Genomic DNA, 22,339 nt, shown 5'->3' with positions numbered 1-22,339 from the left:
AGGCCCTGGCGGCGGACACTCTGGTTTAGAGTCCACAAGACACAGGAGCCCCGACTTCCCCCCTGCCAGCCACCAACTGGTACAATGAAAATTTAGCTTGAGGTGGCTTAATCCTTTACAGGCCTTTTAGCTGGGAAATACAATTCCAACTTGTAGTGTGTTATTATGCAATTACATGTGTGTAATTTATATATATATATTATATATAGATATATATATAAATATAAAAACATAGAACCAAAAATGCCCATCAACCCATCTTACGTGTTACTGTTTTCTTAGGATAGCCTTAGGCATGTGCCAGGCATTTTTTAATTCCTTTACAGTCTTTGTGTCTGCCACTTTAATTGGAAGCTTATTCTATGAATCCACCACACTTTTCCGTAAAAAATGCTTCCTCACATCGCTCTTGAATCTGCTACCCTTTAATTTAAGATTGTGGCCCCTTGTTTTGGCATTTTGTTTTCTTTCATGTAATTAGCAAGAGTCCATGAGCTAGTGACGTATGGGATATACATTCCTACCAGGAGGGGCAAAGTTTCCCAAACCTTAAAATGCCTATAAATACACCCCTCACCACACCCACAAATCAGTTTTACAAACTTTGCCTCCCAGGGAGGTGGTGAAGTAAGTTTGTGCTAGATTCTACGTTGATATGCGCTTCGCAGCAGGCTGGAGCCCGGTTTTCCTCTCAGAGTGCAGTGAATGTCAGATGGATGTGAAGAGAGTATTGCCTATTTGAATTCAATGGTCTCCTTCTACGGGATCTATTTCATAGGTTCTCTGTTATCGGTGGTAAGAGATTCATCTCTTACCTCCCTTTTCAGATCGACGATATACTCTTATATACCATTACCTCTACTGATTCTCGTTTCAGTACTGGTTTGGCTATCTACTATATGTAGATGAGTGTCCTGGGGTAAGTAAGTCTTATTTTTGTGACACTCTAAGCTATGGTTGGGCACTTTATATGTAAAGTTCTAAATATTTGTCTTTAAACTTATATTTGCCATGATTCAGGATAATCGGTATTCCTTCATTCAGACTGTCAGTTTCATTATTTGGGATAATGCATATGAATAAATATTTTTTTCTCACCTTGAAAATTTTCAATTGACTTTTTTCCCTGCGGGCTGTTAGGCTCGCGGGGGCTGAAAATGCTTCAATTTATTGCGTCATTCTTGGCGCAAACTTTTTTGGCGCAAAAATTGTCATTTCCGGCGCCGTAGTTTTCGCCGGAAGTTGTTTGTTGTTATGTCATTTTTTTGACGCATGTGTGTTCAGACGTTTTTTTGCGCCAAAAAATGTGGGCGTCGTTTTTCGGCGTCAGAGGATGTGGCGTCATACTTGGCGCCAAAAATGTGGGCGTCATTCTTGTTCCACTTTTTCTCACATTATTTAAGTCTCACTTTTTTGTTGCTTCTGGTTGCTAGAGGCTTGTTTGTTTTGCATTTTTTCCCATTCCTGAAACTGTCATTGAAGGAATTTGATAATTTTGCTTTATATGTTGTTTTTTTCTATTACATATTAAAAGATTTTCCATAAACTGTTCCTGGATCAGAACATACTGAGGGATTCCGGTTGACTGAGATAAGTCCTACCAAAGCTAAGTTCATTTATTTTAAATGTTATGAATGTTTATCTTTAGCTATGGTTTGTAATAGGTTATCATGATAAACTTTTACATGCAGAATCCATTAGTATTTATGCTTTATGTATTGCTATTCTTTTACATCTTATGTACAAGATATACTTAGAAAATTTGTGAGAATGTTTTTCTGATTCTATGTTAAAGGCTTTGTCTAACTTTGCGCCTTCTATTGAAATTTTTAGGTCTTTTTCAAACTTCTTTTTGATGAAGTTTCAAATGACCAACAACATACTGAATTATCCTTCTCTGATGATGTTTTTTCTCTTTCAGAATTTTCCTCATCAGATATTGACACTAACAAATCTACTTTTTTATTTTTTATTAGAGTACATTTGTTTTTGTTGAAAAGGTGTTGATTATTTTGGATATTGAGGTAACTAGTTATTTTTCAAAACTAGCTAACATTTTATTTCTGCTTATTTTATCTTCTGTGTTTTCAGAGTTTTTTTTCCATTTCTTCATACTAGGGAATGGAATAGGCTGAGAATTTTCTTCCTTCTTCAAAGGTTTTAAATTATATTCTTTGCCGGCAGTTAATTTCAATTTTGAGGGTTCTCCAAATTTAATGGGGCTATCTCTACTCCTGCTAAAATATGCTATTGTTTCTATAGCAAAATAGTATTTATTTTCCTTTTAGATGGTTGTATCTTATTTAAGGAAAATTTATTTATTTTCAGGTACTTTTCTTGGACCTGTGTTTTATTTGGATGATGTTGCATTTGCGTCATTTTTCTGTTTACTTTAAGATCAAGTATCAGATTATGTTTTATTTAGCATTGTTAAGGGACAAAGTCTTCTGCTCATTTGAGGTTCAGACTGGGTGCTGTTGCATTTGTCTTGTTGTCTTGCATTTGTTTATGCAAGTCTGGTGTGTTGACTGGTCTTTTAATTGGATTAACATGCTAATAATTTCATTTTATTGAATATTTTCACAAATGAGGTTTAATCTATATCTTTAGCTGTTTTTAGCTAGAAGAATTTTGTGATTTCTAAAAAATGCTTATTTCTTTTTTTCCAAGATAATCAATTATTTGGTTTATATTGGATTCAATTCTTAACTGTTACTCTGGGCTTCAAGATTGAGTTCTAAGACTAAAACTTTAAGCTTATTTTAGTTTGGTTGTTCTTACTAAGGAACCAAATTCTAAATTCTTACTCAAGTAACATGTTTTTAATTGGAAGTGTTTTGGTTCTATTCGGTCCAAAATTCTTAGATTTTGGGTACAGAATAAACTTTAGAGTAAAACCGTCTATGAGAAGTCTTTTTCTCTCTATTATATTCCAGCTATTCCAGTAAGGCTAACACTTTCCTTAATGTGTTTCAGTCTTATATATTTTGGGTAATGTTGAAGTGCGGCTGATCACCTGTTGGGGCTCAAGCGCTGCTCAGATCTGGAATCTTCTGGGGTATTTATTCCAGTTCCTTTTTTAGGAACTGGGTTTTGGGGTTTTATTCAAAACTATTCATTGTTCCAAAGATAGAAAATCTTTTTATTATATAAATATACCATCTTTTAGATTGGTATTTATATGGTCTATTCTGCCTTTTTTTGGTCAGTGATAGCATTATTTGTTTTCATTAGATACAATAGATGCATATCTTCATTTTCTGTTTTCATTCAGATTATTTGTATTTTCTGAGACTACGGAATCTCATATGATTCAACTTTGTTTTTTCAAGACATGGTTAGAGGATCTTTTTATCAAAAGCTCTTGATTCCTCACACAAGGGTCACCTTTTTTAAGTTTCCAGATGGATTGTGTCACTGTCTTTGTCTCTAACAGACAAGTGACTTTTTTATTGGGTTCCGTCTGTCGGTACCTTCAGTCTCTATTATTTCCTTCAGTTGCTATATATGCATGGAAATTTAGGTCTTATGGCTGCAGCATTGGATTCAATTCCCTTTGCTCATTTTCATAGAAAACCTTTCCAGTTTTTTATACTGAATAATGGTGCAGGGATTCTAGGATTTCACTTTTTAAATCTTCGAATTCTATGTTTATCTATCTTTGATTCGTGGTTAAGATCACCATCATTTAGTTCTACAGGTCTCTTTGATTCTTTCAACCTGGACCATGAGCTCTACAGATGCAAGTCTTTTAGGTTGGGAGGCTGTCTGAGGTTCTCTGTCAGCACAAGGGGTTTGGGAATCTCAGGAGGAGAGATTACCATTTGATATTTTGGAACTCCGTGCAATCCCAGAGTTCTTCAGTTGGTTTCTTTTGAAGAAGAGACGTTTATTATTTTTTTCAGACAATATCACATCTGTGGTGTATGTCAATCATCAGGGTGGGACTATCAGTCCTTAGACTGTGACAAAGTATCTCGGATATTTGCTTGGGCTAAATCCAGCTCCTATCTAAATTCTGTGGTCCTTTTCCCAGGTATAGACATTTGGGAAGCGGATTATCTCTATTAATCAAACTTTACATCCGGGAGAATGGTCTCTTTACCCAGATATGTTTTTCAATTTTTCAGATGTGAGGGCATTCAGAAATAGATCTGTTGGCATCTCGTCTTAACAAGGAACTTCCCAGGGGCCTATTTCAGGTCTGGGGATCCTCAGGCGGAAGTAGCGTATGCATTGACACTTCCTTGGAATTATCATTCTGCCTATATCTTCCGCCTCTAGTTCTTCCAAAATTCTAATGGAGCGTTTGTTTGTACTGCTGGTGGTTCCAGCATGGCCTCACAGGTTTTGGTATGCGGATCTCATTCGGATGGCCAGTTGCCAACCTTGGACACTTCCGTTAAGACCAGACCTTCTATCTCAAGGCCCATTTTTTCCATTAGGATCTCAAATCATTCAATTTGAAGGTATGGAGATTGAACGTTTGATTCTTAGTCATAGAGGTTTCTCTGACTCAGTGATTAATACTATGTTACAGGTTTGTAAATCTGTCTCTAGGAAGATTTATTATTGAGTTTGGAAGACTTACATTTCTTGGTGTTCTTCTCATAAATTGTTTTGGCATTCTTTTAGAATTCCTAGAATTTTACAATTTTTCAGGTTGGGTTAGATAAGGTTTTGTCTGCAAGTTCTTTGAGAGGACAAATCTCTACTCTTTCTGTTCTTTTTCACAGAAAGATTGCTATTCATTCTGATATTCATTGTTTTGTACAGGCTTTGGTTTGTATCAAGCCTGTCATTAAGTCAATCTCTCCTCCTTGGAGTCTCAATTTGGTACTGAGGGCTTTACAGGCTCCTCCGTTTGAACCTTTGCGTTCTCTGGACATTAAAATTACTTTCTTGGAAAGTATTGTTCCTTTTGGCTATCTCTTCTGCTAGAAGAGTTTCTGAGTTTTCTGCTCTTTCTTGTGGATCTCCTTTTCTGATTTTTCATCAGGATAAGGCAGTTTTTCTTCCTGTTATTCATTATTTTGTTCAGGCTTTGGTTCTTATCAAACCTGTCATTAAGCCAATTTCTCCTCCTTGGAGTTTTAATTTGGTTCTGAAGACTTTACAGGCTCTTCTATTTGAGCATATGCTTTCTCTAGACATTATTTACTTTCATGGAAAGTATTGTTCTTTTTAGACATCTCTTCAGCTAGAACAGTTTTTGAATTATCTGTTCTTTCTTGTGAGTCTCCTTTTTCTGATTTTTTTCATCAGGATAAGGTGGTTTTTGCTATCCTCATTTCAATTCATACCTAAAGTTGTGATTTCTAACAACATTAGGGAGGAATTATTGTCTTTTCCTAAGACTTCTTTGGTAAGATTCTTACATTCTTTGGATATGGTAAGAGTTTTGAAATCCTATGTTGAAGCTATTCAGATTTCACACAAACTTCTAGTCTATTTGTTATCTTTTCTGATTTTAGGAAGGTCAGAAGGCTTCTTTGGCATCTTGGTTAAAGCTTTTGATTCATCATGCTTATTCAGAGTCGGGTTGATTCCCGCCTCAGTGGATTACGGCTCATTCTACTAGGTAAGTTTCTACTTCCTGGGCTTTTAAGAATGAAGCTTCTGTTGATCAGATTTGCAAAGCAATGACTTGGTCTTCTTTGCATATTTTTACTAAATTCTACCATTTTGATGTTTTCTCTTCTTTAGAAGCAGTTTTGGTAGAATGGTACTTTAGGCAGCTGTTTCAGTTTGATTCTTCTGCTTATAATTTCAGTTTTTTTCATTATAAAAATTGAAACTTTTTTGATTTGGGTAGTGGATTTATTTTTCAGCGGAATTGGCTGTCTTTATTTTTCCCTCCCTCTCTAGTGACTCTTGCGTGGAAGTTCCACATCTTGGGTATCTACTATCCCATACGTCACTAGCTCATGGACTCTTGCTAATTACATGAAAGAAAACATAATTTATGTAAGAACTTACCTGATAAATTCATTTCTTTCATATTAGCAAGAGTCCATGAGGCCCATCCTTTTTGTGGTGGTTATGATTTTTTTGTATAAAGCACAGTTATTCCAATTCCTTATTTTTTGATGCTTTCGCTCCTTCTTATCACCCCACTTCTTGGCTATTCGTTAAACTGAATTGTGGGTGTGGTGAGGGGTGTATTTATAGGCATTTTAAGGTTTGGGAAACTTTGCCCCTCCTGGTAGGAATGTATATCCCATACGTCACTAGCTCATGGACTCTTGCTAATATGAAAGAAATGAATTTATCAGGTAAGTTCTTACATAAATTATGTTTTTCTGTGGAAAATGCTTTCAACTTCCACTTTATTAAGTCCCTTCATATATTTAAATATCACCTCTTTCCCTTCTCTACTCTAAACAATGAATATTAAAGGGACAGTAAACCTAAAAATTAATGTTATATAATTCTGCACATAGTGCTGAATTATATAACATTATATTAGTGTTATCATTATAAAACCTTATTTCCCCTTTGAATTTTTTTAAAATATGACAGTTTTTCAGACCCGCTCTCTGCGCTCTTCTGAGCGGGTCTGTTTTTATTACACAGCGCATCGGGCCAGCTGTATAGTCACAGCCCGGCCCGACCGCGCCATAACACTAAGTGCAGCTCGCTCCTGCTGTCAGAGAGCGGCTCTGAAAACCTGTCATATTTTAAAAAAATTCAAAGGGGAAATAAGGTTTTATAACGATAGCACTAATATAATGTTATATAATTCTGCACTATTTGCAGAATTATATAACATTATTTTTTAGGTTTACTGACACTTTAAGGTCTCAGGGGCCGATTTATCATGGCCCGAATGGGGTCAAATACCCCTGTTTCCATGCGAGCCTTCAGGCTCGCCGGAAACAAGAGTTAAGAAGCAGCGGTCTTAAGACCGCTGCTCCTTAACTCGTCTGCTGCCTCTGAGGCTGTGGACATCAATCCGCTTGATCACATATGATTGGGTTGATTGACACCCCTGCTAGCGGCAAATCTGCAGGGGGCGGTATTGCACAAGCAGTTCATTAGAACTGCTTGTGCAATGATAAATGCCAACAGTGTGTGCTGTCTACCAGACAAATGATAAATCAGCCCCATAGAGTATTTCTTTGTATGTTTTATATTTTAGATCATGTACCATTTTAGTAGCCCTCCTTTGGACAGTTTCTAGTTTATTTATATCTTTCTGAAGATATGGTCTCCAGAACTGTACACAGTATTCCAGATATATACACACACATATACTGTATGGTAGTTCACACAACTTTGGTAGTGCTTTGACCCCATACTTAGGCACTATGTTCCCAACCCACAAATTCAAACACACACCGTAAACTGGGGTTATAAAGGCCACAGCCATTTTATTTTAATTATCAAACTTGTAAACAAATAAATAACATATAAACCACTTGCCAAGTCATTGACTAAGACAAGCCCATTAGTGCTTGCTCCATAGGAACTCAATAACTCTTAAAACCAAACAAGTAACATCTTGTTAACCTTTCCTGAACCCACAGGAGGTACCAACTTTTACTTCTACCTTCTTAAACAGCAAACACACCGCCAAATGCTCACAACGCTGCCGTAATAACAGGGAGGGAGGTCGGGAGCTTCTTCTCACCTGCTGGCCCGGAAATGAAGAGACCACCACTTCCTACACTATCATATTTTTAAATCTCCCTACACACCTCCCACTTATCTACCATTTCCTTATCTTTCTCTACTTTGGCCTGCCCTGGGGTCAAAAGCTCCTCCCTCATATTGAATCGTCCAGGGCTGCCTGTAATTTTTGATTTTATTACATTTAGCAGTTTTGTGGCCATACTCAGTGACTAGAAATGCTGCAAATGTGAAGTAAGTTGATTATTTTTGGAGTGCAGTGTCCATTCTTTGTAGAAGCTGTTATTGAAAACGTTATTGATTTCTTAGCAATGTTTATGGTATCTAATATCACAGCATATTTTATGACAATTGTGCATTTTCTTTTTCAGAATAGTGTGTAAACTGCTAAGTGAAATCTATGAACACATTCATTGCCTTTATAAGTTGTCGGACACAGTCTCTATGTTGGACATGCTACTTGCTTTTGCACATGCGTGCACACTTTCTGATTATGGTAAGTAAGTTAGTGTTCACTGTGCAAATAGTTTAGCTGGTGTAAGTTTATTTTCTTCCCCTCATTCTATTTTTCTAAGGACTGAACATGTTAATAGTTGTTAAGCATAACCCTACCCCCATTTTCACTGAACGTTTAGAAGCTTGGTAGTTTTTAGAAGAAAATTAGAATTTCAGAGTACGTTGCTTAGCAACTGTAACTCAATGGTGCATAAACATTGTTTTGTGCTTGTCACCTTCACCTGTGATCAACTCAGCCACAATCGATGCAGAAATATATTTAACCCCTTAACGACCAGTGCCATACCCTTTACGACGCTGGTCATTATGCCCTTAAGGACCAGCGACATACCCTGTAGTCCTGTGCTTCTCTCTGCCACGATCTCGCTCAAAATAGCGAGATCGTACTATTTCTGCACGAGTGGGGCACTGCAGAAATAAATTTGCAGAGTTACCAATGTATTGGACAGCGGTGGTGCCATTCATTGGTGGGTGGAAGGGTACTAAAACAAACCAATTAAGGGGGCGTCCAAATAGTAATATTGAAATAAATATTGAAACAGATATAACAGATCGTATTTCAATAAGGAATACAAACAATAAATCTGTTACCAAACAGTTATGCAACAATAGTCCCAAAAGAATCTGGGCTCTGCACTATTCAAAGGGCCTCAATGGATATCAAGGTACAGGTGGCTGCTCTCCTCTTCACAGACGAATCCGAACCAAACTATAAAGTGAAACACAAAACAGAGGGGTGCCTCATGTGCAGATCAACCAAAAGTGAGCATGAAATGATGCAACCAAAATCCAAAAATGGGTACTCACATTTGGCAATAGCACACCAATGTGCTGGTAGTGATGTGCTGATATCTCAGGGTGTATCAGCTCACCCTCCAGATGTTGCTCAGCCAGTTGAATCACAAAAAAAAAGATACAAGGATATGAAGCTCAACTCTGTGTAGCATTCAAATGTGAAAAACAGAGGTGCTAGAACTATGCTTAAGTTTAAAAAATGGTTTATTTAAAAACAACACATTAAAAACAAAATCAGTGAGTTAAAATAGGGGTGTCCAAGTTTTGCCCCCTATCTACAACGCGTTTCTCGGCAACTGCTGTTTCATCAGGCATCTCTGGGTGGGAGGGTAAGGAGGGAGGCGGGTGGGCGGCCCATCGCTGGATGGGGCGGGAGTGGGTGGGACCGCTCTGCCACGCTACAGGGAGTAAAAAAAAATAATAATATCTGCATCATTAAGGGGGAGGGAGTTAGGAGGGAGTGGGGGCAATGAGGGGAACCCATGTGCGATCCATTAACGAAAAGGGATCTGGGAGGGGGGTAGGGTATGGAGGGGGGCAGGGTATGGAGGGGGACAGCTACACTACAGAAAAAATGAGTCATATATTTTTTTCTTAAATAGCCAAATTTGCAGCAAACTGGGTACTGGCAGACAGCTGCCAGTACCTAAGATGGCGGCAAATAGGCAGAGGGGGGAGGGTTAGAGAGCTTTTTTTTGGGGTGGGGGGGAATCAGGGAGGGAGACTTTTATTTTCATACTGGCTTACTACTTAAGATGGCGGTGACAATTGTGATGTGGGGGAGGGAAGAGAGCTGTTTGAGGGGGGGGTCAGGAAAGGAATCGGGATGGGATGTGTCAGGTAAGAGGCTGATCTCTACACTAAAGCTAAAATTAACAATTAACAAGCTACCTAATGAACCCCTTCACTGCTGGGCACAATACAAGTGTTGTGTGCAGCAGCATTTAGCAGCCTTCTAATTACCAAAAGGTAATTCCAAAACCATATATGCTATTTCTGATCAAAGGGGATCTCAGAGAAGCATTTACAACCATTTGTGCCATGATTGCACAAGCTGTTTGTAAATAATTTTAGTGCAAAACCTAAAATTGAGAAAAAGTTAACGTTTTTTTTATTTAATCGCATTTGTCGGGGAAATGGTGGCATGAAATATACCAAAATGGGCCTAGATCAACACTTTGGGGCATATTTATCAAGCTCCGTACGGAGCTTGTTGCCCCATGTTTTTAAAGACCACTGCTCCATAACCTGTCCGTCTGCTCTGAGGCGGCGGACAGAAATCAACCCGATCGAATACGATCTGGTTGATTGAGACCCCCTGCTAGTGGCCGATTGGCCACAAATCTGCAGGGGGCAGTATTGCACCAGCAGTTCACAAGCACTGCTGGTGCAATGATAAATTCTGACAGTGTATGCTGTCTGCATTTATCGATATGCAGCGGACATAATATGTTACATTGTATCATGTCCGCTCACACTATAACAAATTGACCCCTTTGGGTTGTCTACTAAAAAAAAAATATATAGTTTTGATAGGTAAATATAAAAAAAGCCTCTATTTATGTTTTAAATGTATTGATGGCAAAAAATCTATAAATGCTCTGGTCTTTTAGGGAAGTTTTTGTCTGAAATGCCCGGTCCTTAAGGGGTTAAAATTTAAAGGGACATTAAACACCTGTGTTTCCCATTCTATCTATGGAGGACAAAAAGCTAATTTTGTAACCTAGGTTTTCAAAATGCTGAAAAATACCTAAACCTGCTGATTTGCAACATTTGGAAATCATAGATTAGCTTCTGGGAGCATGGTACAAGCACCATTTTTTACACAAAAGCAAGAGATGTTTTAGTTTTGCTTTAATAAACAATTTATTTTACACTTGTGTCAGACTCCTATGTCTGATGTATTTTTGTCATTGGTTTTAAGCAATAATAAATATTTAATTACAACTTCTTTATTACTTTAATATATTATATTTCATGATTTAATACATTTATATTCTTTTTATAGGTGCAATAACTATATAATATAAAACAATATCTGGTATCCATATTGCAAGAATTATAGACAATGAAATTTACAATCAATATCTAGGAAACAAACGTACAATTGTAAGATATGTATAACCAACACAAAAGTAACGGATAATGAAACCTCATTTTTATATTATATATATATATATATATAATAAATATGGTCACCCCATTGCCATTCAAGAAGTTATTTAATCTAATAAAAAGAAAACATTTGGGGCAATTGGGGATTAGTTTTTGGTTGGCCACTTTTGGACCAAGTTAGCGGGGAGGGCATAAGGAAGTTCAGCGGGCAAGAGCCGCTCAGAGTGGAGTGGGGGAGGAAATGGGGAGCGGAGCCTTATAAGATAATAAGATAGTAAAGTGCAGGGATTAAGTAAAAGTCATATTATATCATCAGAAGGGCAGACTTCAAAGGGACAACCTGTTGTAAATTAATAGGGAGGGTCCTAGTTTACTCTGGGTATAATAATAAACGAAATAAGGTGTATCTGTAACATATGATATTCTTATAGAACCCCGTACATAGTGGAGTTTTAGGGTCTATTTAAAAGTTGCATGTAATGCTCCGTTTAATGTGTAGCGGCTAAGTTATTCTCTTGTAAAGGCTATCTAGGCAATAGATGCAGAAGTTAGGTATGTAAGTTATAGAAGGATTAGCTACAACATCGAGACAAGTCTTGAGTAAGTATAAATGAGGCTTCAGGTCTCGATTGCTAAAGATACCTATCTGTACTGAGAATTATGCAGGGCCTAAAGCTGGGACCAAAACCTAACATATGAAAACAAATCTCTAGATTATAATATCAACAATAATGGAGCAAGCAGAATAAAATAAGGAACGACATAGGACTATTGAAATTATAAAGGTGAGCGATTCCTCTAGGCTTGATAAAAGGGGTTGAGAGAGGATTAGTATAAAAAAACAAAAAAACAAACAACACCTGTATATTATTAGGACCCACTAAACCAAACCCTGAAGTGTGCGCACCCTCATGCAAAAAAAAACTACAAGTGATGATTGCAGGGTAAAGTCTAATTATATGCTAGGAACAATTTTTTACCTATAACTGTACAACAAACATCCAAGTTATATATTAAATAAAAATAGATCAAGAGTTATGAACCAGACATAGTTGTAGGATTATATTAGTTCATGAGACCAGATTTGGGGGGTAGATTAGACTAAGTTAAGCATGAACTGCTGATAGTACACATTGTGCAGAGAACTGACCTTCAATATTTTTAGGTGATTCAAATGAGCTATGTAATGTGTAGTGAGCTCAATATGAATGCTATCTTTCTTACTCATGGGTCCCAGATTTACAAAGGAGCTGGCGGAGTGGAATGAGTAACAGACTGAAAGACAAGTCCCCATACTATATTAGCAGCGATAATGGAGCAACTACTGCGGCCCAGAGAGCTATATAATATGGCTATATAATTATATTATATTATATATGGCTATATAATATGACTGGATGGATCGCCTCTGGGTTTAATGGATGGGGTGAGAGAAAAAAAGAAAAAAAAACAGGGGAAGGGCAGATAATCCAAAAACAACTATTAGGATCCAATAAACAATGCCCCAATGTGCACAAACCTTCAGACATATATATACAAAAAAAATAAAAAAAATAAGTAGTGATAATAGGGTTAAGGTTACTTAAATTTTAGCTAAGGAGGGAGTACCTTAACATGAGGGTTAATAAAATATACACGGTACAGACATGGTATGATATATCACCAACACAAAAAAAAGAACAAGAACCATCAGCTCACATGTCCTAAAGAGACAATTTAGGCTGTTATATATATCTTTAAGGGCTGTCTTTCAGCCCATGCCTACTACTGGTATATACAGCATACGGGGTCGGCTTGTAAGCGTCATATATGTATATCTGCACAGTACTAGCAATGTTGAGAGAGTTAACAATAATTTTACTGAGAATAATAATTGAACAATATAAACTCCTGTGTGGAGTAAACCTATCAATTTACAATCTTCAATTATGGGGGTATTGGATGGGAGCTATTCTCTTGGATGTTCTTTGTATCCTCATGTCCCAACACCTAGGTATGGGAGTCATGTAGAAGAGACCACAGTGATGCTGATAGAAAATTATCCCACTCCACAGTATAGAGTGTATGCATTGACCTGGGGAATAGTGTATATTGGTAAGGGTTAAAGAGTTCTAAAGAATTAGGTAAGACAGGGGAGCTGAAATATCCTCAATATATATCTACCAGCACTATATGTGAGTCACATAGTAATAATGAAAGGACCTATTTGTTCTAATAGGGAGGGATATTAATAGAGAGGCTGGTGGTAGTGTTAACTGCTAAGGCATTTAGAATATATTGCAGACAATGGTCAAGCCTGTGGTACATTGAGTTGTGGGAGACTACGGATTATATAATATATATTGCAGTAAACAGAATTAAGCTCCACAAAGAATTATATGTTGCAAGGATAATCCCCATATTAATAAATGCAGCAAGCTTTGGTTAAGGAAGTTTTTAACATAGGGATGTTCCGGTGCAACAAAAAGAAAAAAGAGAAAAAATTTACTAGTATCAAAGTTTGAATAAATGCATAACTGGGACTAATATAAACAACAACAAAAAACATTATGAGTATAGAGAGGGTAGCAGAAGGGTCAAGTGACAATATGAAATTCCACATGAAATCCGGAGTTGCAGAGAAAGCATAGGGACAGTATTCTGTCAGTTTACAGTAACAAGTAAAGTTCTCTGTAGTGTGATCGGTTTCCTCTTCTGCTATGATGATGTTCCTCAGGTCAACCTATCCCAAAACGGCACCAAAGTCTTTGCCACAAGACTAACACAAATGGGAATAAAATGGTGCCTGTACGTAAAATAAAGGATATTAGGTTTAGCCCTTTGACAAAGCAGACGTGCGTGTTGTGCAAAGCATGGGCTTTCTCAAGGCCCTCCATATGGTAATTGGGCACTCTGCACTCTGCTGAAGAGAGCGGATTTCTCTGCTTAAGCTCGAGTTTCCCTGTGTCATGGAGTAGGTAGCGTGCGACCTCGGCACCCATGTGATGCTCGTGAGGCTGCATGGAAGTCTCCACTGTTTCTGGAAAGGTCTGCCCCGCAAGCTCCGTCTCCGTCAGATCAGATGAACTGACCTGCATATCCGGGCACTTCAAGGGCTTCTGTCTGGGATGCTGCAGTGCTAGGGGACAAGTTAACGGAAACTTCAGGCTTTCCTTCCGTTCTGGCATAGAGGTTAGTGGCATAGAGGTTAGTGGCGTGGGTCCTTCTTTGAGTATCACCACATGGACTGCCGCCGCTTTCTGGGTCTGGGTGCAAGACAGCCCTCGGTCCGACTTCACATTCCTGTGCTCTGTTAGGGTGATGTGTAGCTGTTGCTGCAAAGGCTGCTCAGCGCTGCGCACTATGAGTGCCGTGGTTAGGCCAATTGGCAGGTCTTGCTGATGGGTTTCCCCATTAGGGCAGTTAGCCGCGGATCTTAGTGTGTGAAGAAGATCTGTTTGCTGCCGGTCAAATCGGGAGCTAAGCTCAGCAAGGATGTAGGCTAGATCTAGCATTCTGAAGGTGCGCTGAGCGGTGTTCTTGTTAGTGTGAACGGCGGCCCCCACAATGAGTTAGGCACTGGGTGGATACGCTGCACTCACGGCTCTCGTTGTCATAAAGGAGAGAAGGCTGTGTAATAGCTTGTAACTCCGAATCAGCTCGACAGATATTACAGGTTTCTAAGGTTGAGTAGCTAGCGAACTAGATACCCTCAATGGCTTCCATGTTTGTGCAGGCGAACACCATGTGGCTTTCCTGTCGGGCTTATATCTGTCTTGCCATCCAAGTCACAGTTTTTAAAGTCTGCCCATATGCAGTAGGGAACGTCAGTTTGTTACCGGGAAAGTTGTGGCCCATGAGAGGCAGATAAGCTTAGAGAGTAGGCACAAATACTATACAAAGTTCAGGAGCTCAGCTAAGATGCGTCCTGCCATGGCGGTGGTTGGCTCCGCCCCCGCATTTTTTTTAATATAAAATATTTGAGTCAACATAATTCTTAATTTATCATATGCATTTATTGTGTGTTTTACATTTGAATAATGTTTCATTTTTGGAAATAATAACTGTCAAGGGAACTTTGACCCTTTATGCCTAGGAGAGTGAGTTGAAAAACAAAGGATATGACAGGTAAATAGCCATTGATGGTCTCAATGTAAATTGTGCACACACCATTGTTTTATTCCTACCATCAATTTCAATGAGAACTAAAAATGACCTTCCACGAAAATCTGACAGCTTTGTAAACTACCAGATGATGTTTTCTTTTTTGGCAGCCATTTTAATAGCTATTGACCACATGAAAATTGTATTATAGTATATACTGTATATTAAAAAACAACTAATAGCAATACTTGTTTTTTTTATTGTCAGTTCGTCCTGAATTCACAGATACAATAGCAATTAAACAAGGGTGGCATCCAATACTGGAAAAGATATCACTAGCAAAGCCAGTTCCCAATGACACTTTTATAACAGAAGGAAGTAACTTCGTTATCATCACAGGACCAAATATGAGTGGGAAATCAACATATCTGAAACAGATTGCGCTTTGTCAGATTATGGCACAAATTGGTATGAAACACTGTTACTATAAATGCATGTACAGTAAATTAGGTTAATGAAAGCTAAATCTAGCGTGCCTCCTGTCCTAAACCAGAAAACATGTTGGTAACTTTGTTTAATTTAAAGGCATAGAAAGGTCAACTTTGAACTGTGTATTAAAGGGACTGTCTACTCCAAAATTTTTATTGTTTAAAAAGATAGATAATCCCTTTATTACTCATTCCTAAATTTTGCATAACCAACACGGTTATATTAATATACTTTTTACCTCTGTGATTACCTTGTATCTAAGCCTCTGCACACTGACCCCTTATTTCGTTCTTTTGACAGACTTGCATTTTAGCCAATCAGTGCCCTCTCATAAGTAACTCTATGGGCTTGAGTACAATGTTATCTATATGGCACACAAGAACTAATGCCTTCTAGCTGTGAAAAACTGTCAAATGCATTCATATAAGAGGAGACCTTCAATGGCTTAGAAATTAGCATATAAGCCTACCTAGCTTTAGCTTTCAACTAAGAATACATACACCTAGATTTAGAATTTTGCGGCCAAAGGGGTGCGTTAGCTACGCGTGTTTTTTCCCCCCGCACCTTTTAAATAACGCTGGTATTTAGAGTTCTCTGAAGGGCTGCATTAGGCTCCAAAAAGGGAGCGTAGAGCAGAATTTACCGCCACTGCAACTCTAAATACCAGCGTTGCTTACGGACGCGGCCAGCTTCAAAAACGTGCTCGTGCACGATATCCCCATAGGAAACAATGGGGCAGTTTGAGCAGAAAAAAAACACCTGCAAAAAAGCAGCGTTCAGCTCCTAATGCAGCCCCATTGTTTCCTATGGGGAAACACTTCCTAAGTCTGCACCTAACACCCTAACATGAACCCCGAGTCTGAACACCCCTAACCTTACACTTATTAACCCCTAATCTGCCGTCCCTGCTATCGCTGACTCATGCATATTATTATTAACCCCTAATCTGCCGCTCCGTATACCGCTGCAACCTACATTATAGCTATGTACCCCTAATCTGCTGCCCCTAACATCGCCAACCCCTATATTATATTTAATAACCCCTAATCTGCCCCCCCCCAACGTCACCGCCACCTAACTACACTTATTAACCCCTAATCTGCCGACCGGACCTCGCCGCCACTATAATAAATGTATTAACCCCTAAACTGCCTCACTCCCGACTCAAAAACCCTATAATAAATAGTATTAACCCCTAATCTGCCCTCTCTAACATCGCTGACACCTAACTTCAAGTATTAACCCCTAATCTGCCGACCGGACCTTGCCGCTACTCTAATAAATGTATTAACCCCTAAAGCTAAGTCTAACCCTAACACTAACACCCCCCCTAAGTTAAATTTAATTTAAATCTAACAAAATAAAATAAATCTTATTAAATAAATTAATCCTATTTAAAGCTAAATACTTACCTGTAAAATAAACCCTAATATAGCTACAATATAACTAGTAATTATATTGTAGCTATTTTAGCATTTATATTTATCTTACAGGCAACTTTGTATTTATTTTAACTTGATACAATAGCTATTAAATAGTTAATAACTATTTAATAGCTACCTAGTTAAAATAATTACAAAATTACCTGTAAAATAAACCTAAGTTACAATTAAACCTAACACTACACTATCAATAAATTAATTAACTAAACTATCTACAATTATCTACAATTAAATCAACTAAACTAAATTACATAAAAAACAAACACTAAATTACAAAAAATAAAAAAAATTACAAGAATTTTAAACTAATTACACCTACTCTAAGCCCCCTAAAAAAATAACAAAGCCCCCCCAAAATAAAAAAATGCCCTACCCTATTCTAAAATAAAACGTTAACAGCTCTATTACCTTACCAGCCCTCAAAAATGCCTTTTGCGGGGCATGCCCCAAAGAAAACAGCTCTTTCGCATTTAAAAAAAACATACAATACCCCCCCAACATTACAACCTACCACCCACATACCCCTAATCTAACCCAAACAACCCTTGAAAAAACCTAACACTAAGCCCCTGAAGATCTCCCTACCTTATCTTCACCACGCCGGGTATCACCGATCCGTCCAGAAGAGGGTCCAAAGTCTTCATCCTATCCGGCAAGAAGAGGACATCCGGACTGGTAGACATGTTCATCGAGGCGGCGTCTTCTATCTTCATCCATCCGGCGCGGAGCGGGACCATCTTAAAGCAGCCGACGCAGCACCATCCTCTTCTTACGGCGACTCTCGACGAATGAAGGTTCCTTTAAGTGACGTCATCCAAGATGGTGTCCCTCGAATTCCGATTGGCTGATTGGATTCTATCAGCCAATCGGAATTAAGGTAGGAAAAATCTGATTGGCTGATTGAATCAGCCAATCAGATTGAGCTCGCATTCTATTGGCTGTTCCGATCAGCCAATAGAATGCGAGCTCAATCTGATTGGCTGATTGGATCAGCCAATCGGATTGAACTTGAATCTGATTGGCTGATTCAATCAGCCAATCAGATTTTTCCTACCTTAATTCCGATTGGCTGATAGAATCCTATCAGCCAATCGGAATTCGAGGGACGCCATCTTGGATGACGTCACTTAAAGGAACCTTCATTCGTCGGGAGTCGCCGGGAAGAAGAGGATGGATCCGCGTCGGCTGCTTCAAGATGGTCCCGCTCCGCGCCGGATGGATGAAGATAGAAGACGCCGCCTGGATGAACATGTCTACCGGTCCAGATGTCCTCTTCTTGCCGGATAGGATGAAAACTTCGAACCCTCTTCTGGACCTCTTCTTGCCGGATAGGATGAAGACTTCGGACCCTCTTCTGGACGGATCAGTGATACCCGGCGTGGTGAAGATAAGGTAGGGAGATCTTCAGGGGCTTAGTGTTAGGTTTTTTAAGGGGTGTTTGGGTTAGATTAGGGGTATGTGGGTGGTGGGTTGTAATGTTGGGGGGGTATTGTGGTTTTTTTAAATGCAAAAGAGCTGTTTTCTTTGGGGCATGCCCCGCAAAAGGCCCTTTTAAGGGCTGGTAAGGTAATAGAGCTGTTATCTTTTTATTTTACAATAGGGTAGGGAATTTTTTTATTTTGGGGGGCTTTGTTATTTTTTAGGGGGCTTAGAGTAGGTGTAATTAGTTTAAAATTCTTGTAAGCTTTTTTATTTTTTGTAATTTAGTGTTTGTTTTATTTTTAATTTAGTTTAGTTGATTTAATTGTAGATAATTGTAGGTAGTTTTGTTAATTAATTTATTGATAGTGTAGTGTTAGGTTTAATTGTAACTTAGGTTAGGATTTATTTTCCAGGTAATGTTGTACTTATTTTAACTAGGTAGCTATTAAATAGTTATTAACTATTTAATAGCTATTGTACCGAGTTAAAATAAATACAAAGTTGCCTGTAAAATAAAAATAAATCCTAAAATAGCTACAATATAATTATTCGTTATATTGTAGCTATATTAGGGTTTATTTTACAGGTAAGTATTTAGTTTTAAATAGGATTAATTTATTTAATAAAATTTATTTTATTTTGCTAGATTTAAATTATATTTAACTTAGGGGGGTGTTAGTGTTAGGGTTAGACTTAGCTTTAGGGGTTATTACATTTATTAGAGTAGCGGCGAGGTCCGGTCGGCAGATTAGGGGTTAATAAGTGTAGTTAGGTAGCGGCGACGTGGGGGGGGCAGATTAGGGGTTAATAAATATTATGTAGGTGTCGGCGATGTTAGGGGCAGCAGTTTAGGGGTACATAGGGATAATGTAGGTTGCATCGGTGTGTGGTCGGCAGATTAGGGGTTAAACATTTTTATTAGAGTGGCAGCGATGTGGGGGGGACCTCGGTTTAGGGGTGCATAGGTAGTTTATGGGTGTTAGTGTACTTTAGAGCACAGTAGTTAAGAGCTTTATGAACCGACGTTAGCCCATAAAGCTCTTAACTCCTGACTCTTTTCTGCGACTGGAGTCTTGTCGTTAGAGTTCTAACGCTCACTTCAGCCAAGACTCTAAATACCAGCGTTAGAAAGCTCCCTTTGAAAACATAGGATACGCAATTGACGTAAGGGGATCTGCGTGTCATATTTCTTGCGGACCTTGTTCTTCATCTATCCTTTGGCCTCTAAATCCTTGCACCATAATCAAGCCATTCCCTCCTTACCCTATAAAACATTACTGCACCCATCCACACCTGCTTGGAATTCTTGTGCCGCCTACTTCCTACTCCTGCTCACAAGCATCTCCCCAAGCTACACTCTGAACGCAACTCTGCAGCTCCCGGCTGTAACAGTTTCAGCTTTGACGTCACACGCCACCGGAACCTCGCCCGACATCGGGAAAGCTCAGCCGTGTTAAGCATAACGCTTCTTGGAAATCTACTCCAGTCTTCCTCTCCTCCAAATCTGCAATTGTAGTGCTTACTGGTAAGTGCTTTCTGCATACAGTCTCACAAGAATTTGCTTAATAACCGCAAGGGGCTATTTAACCAAAACTGAACTTTTAACCTACGAACCAATCAAGTCCCTCACTTACAGGAAAGCCTTGCAACAATACAAATAATGCTCACTAAAATTATTTACATCAACAGCAATATCTTATGTTACCCTAACCTATATTAAAAGGGAATTAACCCCACTAAGGCCGGTCTAAATGTCACAGCGCTGTTTATTTTCTAAAGTGTAAATAGATACAAGTTACTTTTTGTCTTACCTTCTTCATGGTTAGCTGAACTAACTCTGTGCATAGATATAAAGTCTACCATCTCAGTTGTTAAGTCAGCATTGCCTAATATTATAAGGAAGGAGATTGTATATACACTGTAGCAATAAGAAATTAAAATCTTCTTGGTACAAAGTGTTCACATTCCCCCATTCAAACATTCATAATATCTGCAGTTGTGGTCCTTTTCTTATGAAACTCATTCTTATTACAGGAATTTCTTGTGTAAGCCTGACAGCGGTATGGAAAAGTCGCGGCTGGAAAGTGAGCGTTAGACCCTTTCCTGACTGACTCTAAATACCAGCGGGCGGCCAAAACCAGCGTTAGGAGCCCTTAACGCTGGTTTGGACGGCTAACGCAGAACTCTAAATCTAGGCACAAGAGAGCAAAGCAAAATTTGATGACAAAAGTAAATTGGAAAGTTGTTTTAAATTAAATGCCATATCTCAATCATGAAAGTTTACTTTTGACTAGACTGTCCCTTTAACGCATTTCAAATTAAAAAAGAAGCATGTTTGCAATATGCTTCCATTAAAGGGACAGTATACACTCATTTTCATATAACTGCATGTAATAGACACTACTATAAATAATAAGATGCACAGATACGGATATAAAAATCCAGTATAAAACTGTTTAAAAACTTACTTAGAAGCTGTCAGTTTAGCTCTGTTGAAAAGGTAGCTGGAAAGCCCAATGAAAGTGGGAAATAAGACACTCCCCCCCTCCCCCTTCTTTTGCATATGAAAAGACCCTTTACACAAACAGGAGCAAGCTGGAGTAGGTAGTCGGGCGTATTCACATAAAACTTTGGGGCTTGGTTAGGAGTCTGAAAATCAGAGCAATGTTATTTAAAAATAAGCAAAACTATACATTTATTTAAAAGAAAAACTTTATAGGATATATAAATAGATCATCTACAAAACATTTATGCAAAGAAAAAATGAGTGTATATTGTCCCTTTAACAAAAATGCTTCTAGTAAAAGTTATTACTGTTTTTCAGCTGTATATGCATACAGTATATACTGTGAGGCTCTGTGCACCAGTATTCACACCACACAATCTCAGAGAGTCAGCAGTGACTTGTACGACACAATTTAAGTCTTCACAGATAAAACACACCACCTCCAGCTCTCTAAGCAGACATGGGGGCCAATTTAACAAGGGCCAAATGGCCCCTGATGGCTCCGTTTCCCCGCGAGCCTTCAGGCTCGTCGGAAACAGCAGTTATGAAGCAGCGGTCTTAAGACCGTTGCTCCTTAACTCGTCCGCCTGCTCTGAGGCTGCGGACATCAATCAGCCCAATCCTATATGATCGGCTGATTGACACCCCCTGGCCACGAATCTGCAGGGGGTGGCATTGCACAAGCAGTTCACAAGAACTGCTTGTGCAATGATAAATGCCAACAGCATTTGCTGTCAACATTCATTGATGTCTGTCGGACATGATATGCTGAGCGGATCATGTCAGACAGACTGATAATAAATCGGCCCCATGGTGTTGAATACTGGCTCACTGGCCCTCACAGCATGTGTGCGTATGCCGCTGCAAAACAGTTTTAACTTTTACTAGAAGCATTTTTGCTAATGGAACTGTACTGCAAAAATTCTTCTATTTAAATGGAAATGCACCCATACACATTTCAATTTTGACCTTTCTATCCCTTTACAGGGACATTAAACACTAAGGGCCAGATTATAAGTTTTGCATTAACAGTTACGTGCAAGTGATAATACGTTTATCGTGGCTGTTTGCGTGTGCCGGGTTTTCCACTCATATTACAAGTTGAAAGTAAATTGAGCACAGTTGAAGTTACAACCTCAGAGCTCTGGTTAACTGTTTCGCAAAACAAAAATGTGTCGCAAAACACATCAAAAATACATTTAAAAGTATACTTACACTCATAATAACAATATCTAATAAAAAATTGTACAAAAAAGTTATTAAGGCTCAAAAATATGAGGTCGCAGGCGTTAGAGAAAAAAAAAATCAAGCAAAGGACTATAACATTGAGATACATACA

At 38.5% G+C, this 22,339-nt stretch overlaps 1 protein-coding gene across 1 annotated transcript in view; it reads left to right on the top strand.

Annotated features, from left to right (window-relative positions):
* The window catches only part of MSH4 (mutS homolog 4), a 195,132-nt gene that overhangs the window by 125,463 nt on the left and 47,330 nt on the right, over positions 1-22,339 (top strand). Inside the window, exons 14-15 of the mRNA XM_053693186.1 lie at positions 8,004-8,128; positions 15,409-15,609. Of these exons, the coding sequence (XP_053549161.1) occupies positions 8,004-8,128; positions 15,409-15,609 (326 nt within the window). The remainder of the gene's footprint in view (positions 1-8,003; positions 8,129-15,408; positions 15,610-22,339) is intronic.

Source organism: Bombina bombina, chromosome 10 (genome assembly GCF_027579735.1).
Source record: "Bombina bombina isolate aBomBom1 chromosome 10, aBomBom1.pri, whole genome shotgun sequence".
NCBI lineage: Eukaryota > Metazoa > Chordata > Amphibia > Anura > Bombinatoridae > Bombina > Bombina bombina.
Note: the sequence above shows the minus strand (reverse complement) of the source record. Positions and strands in the feature narration are given on the sequence as shown.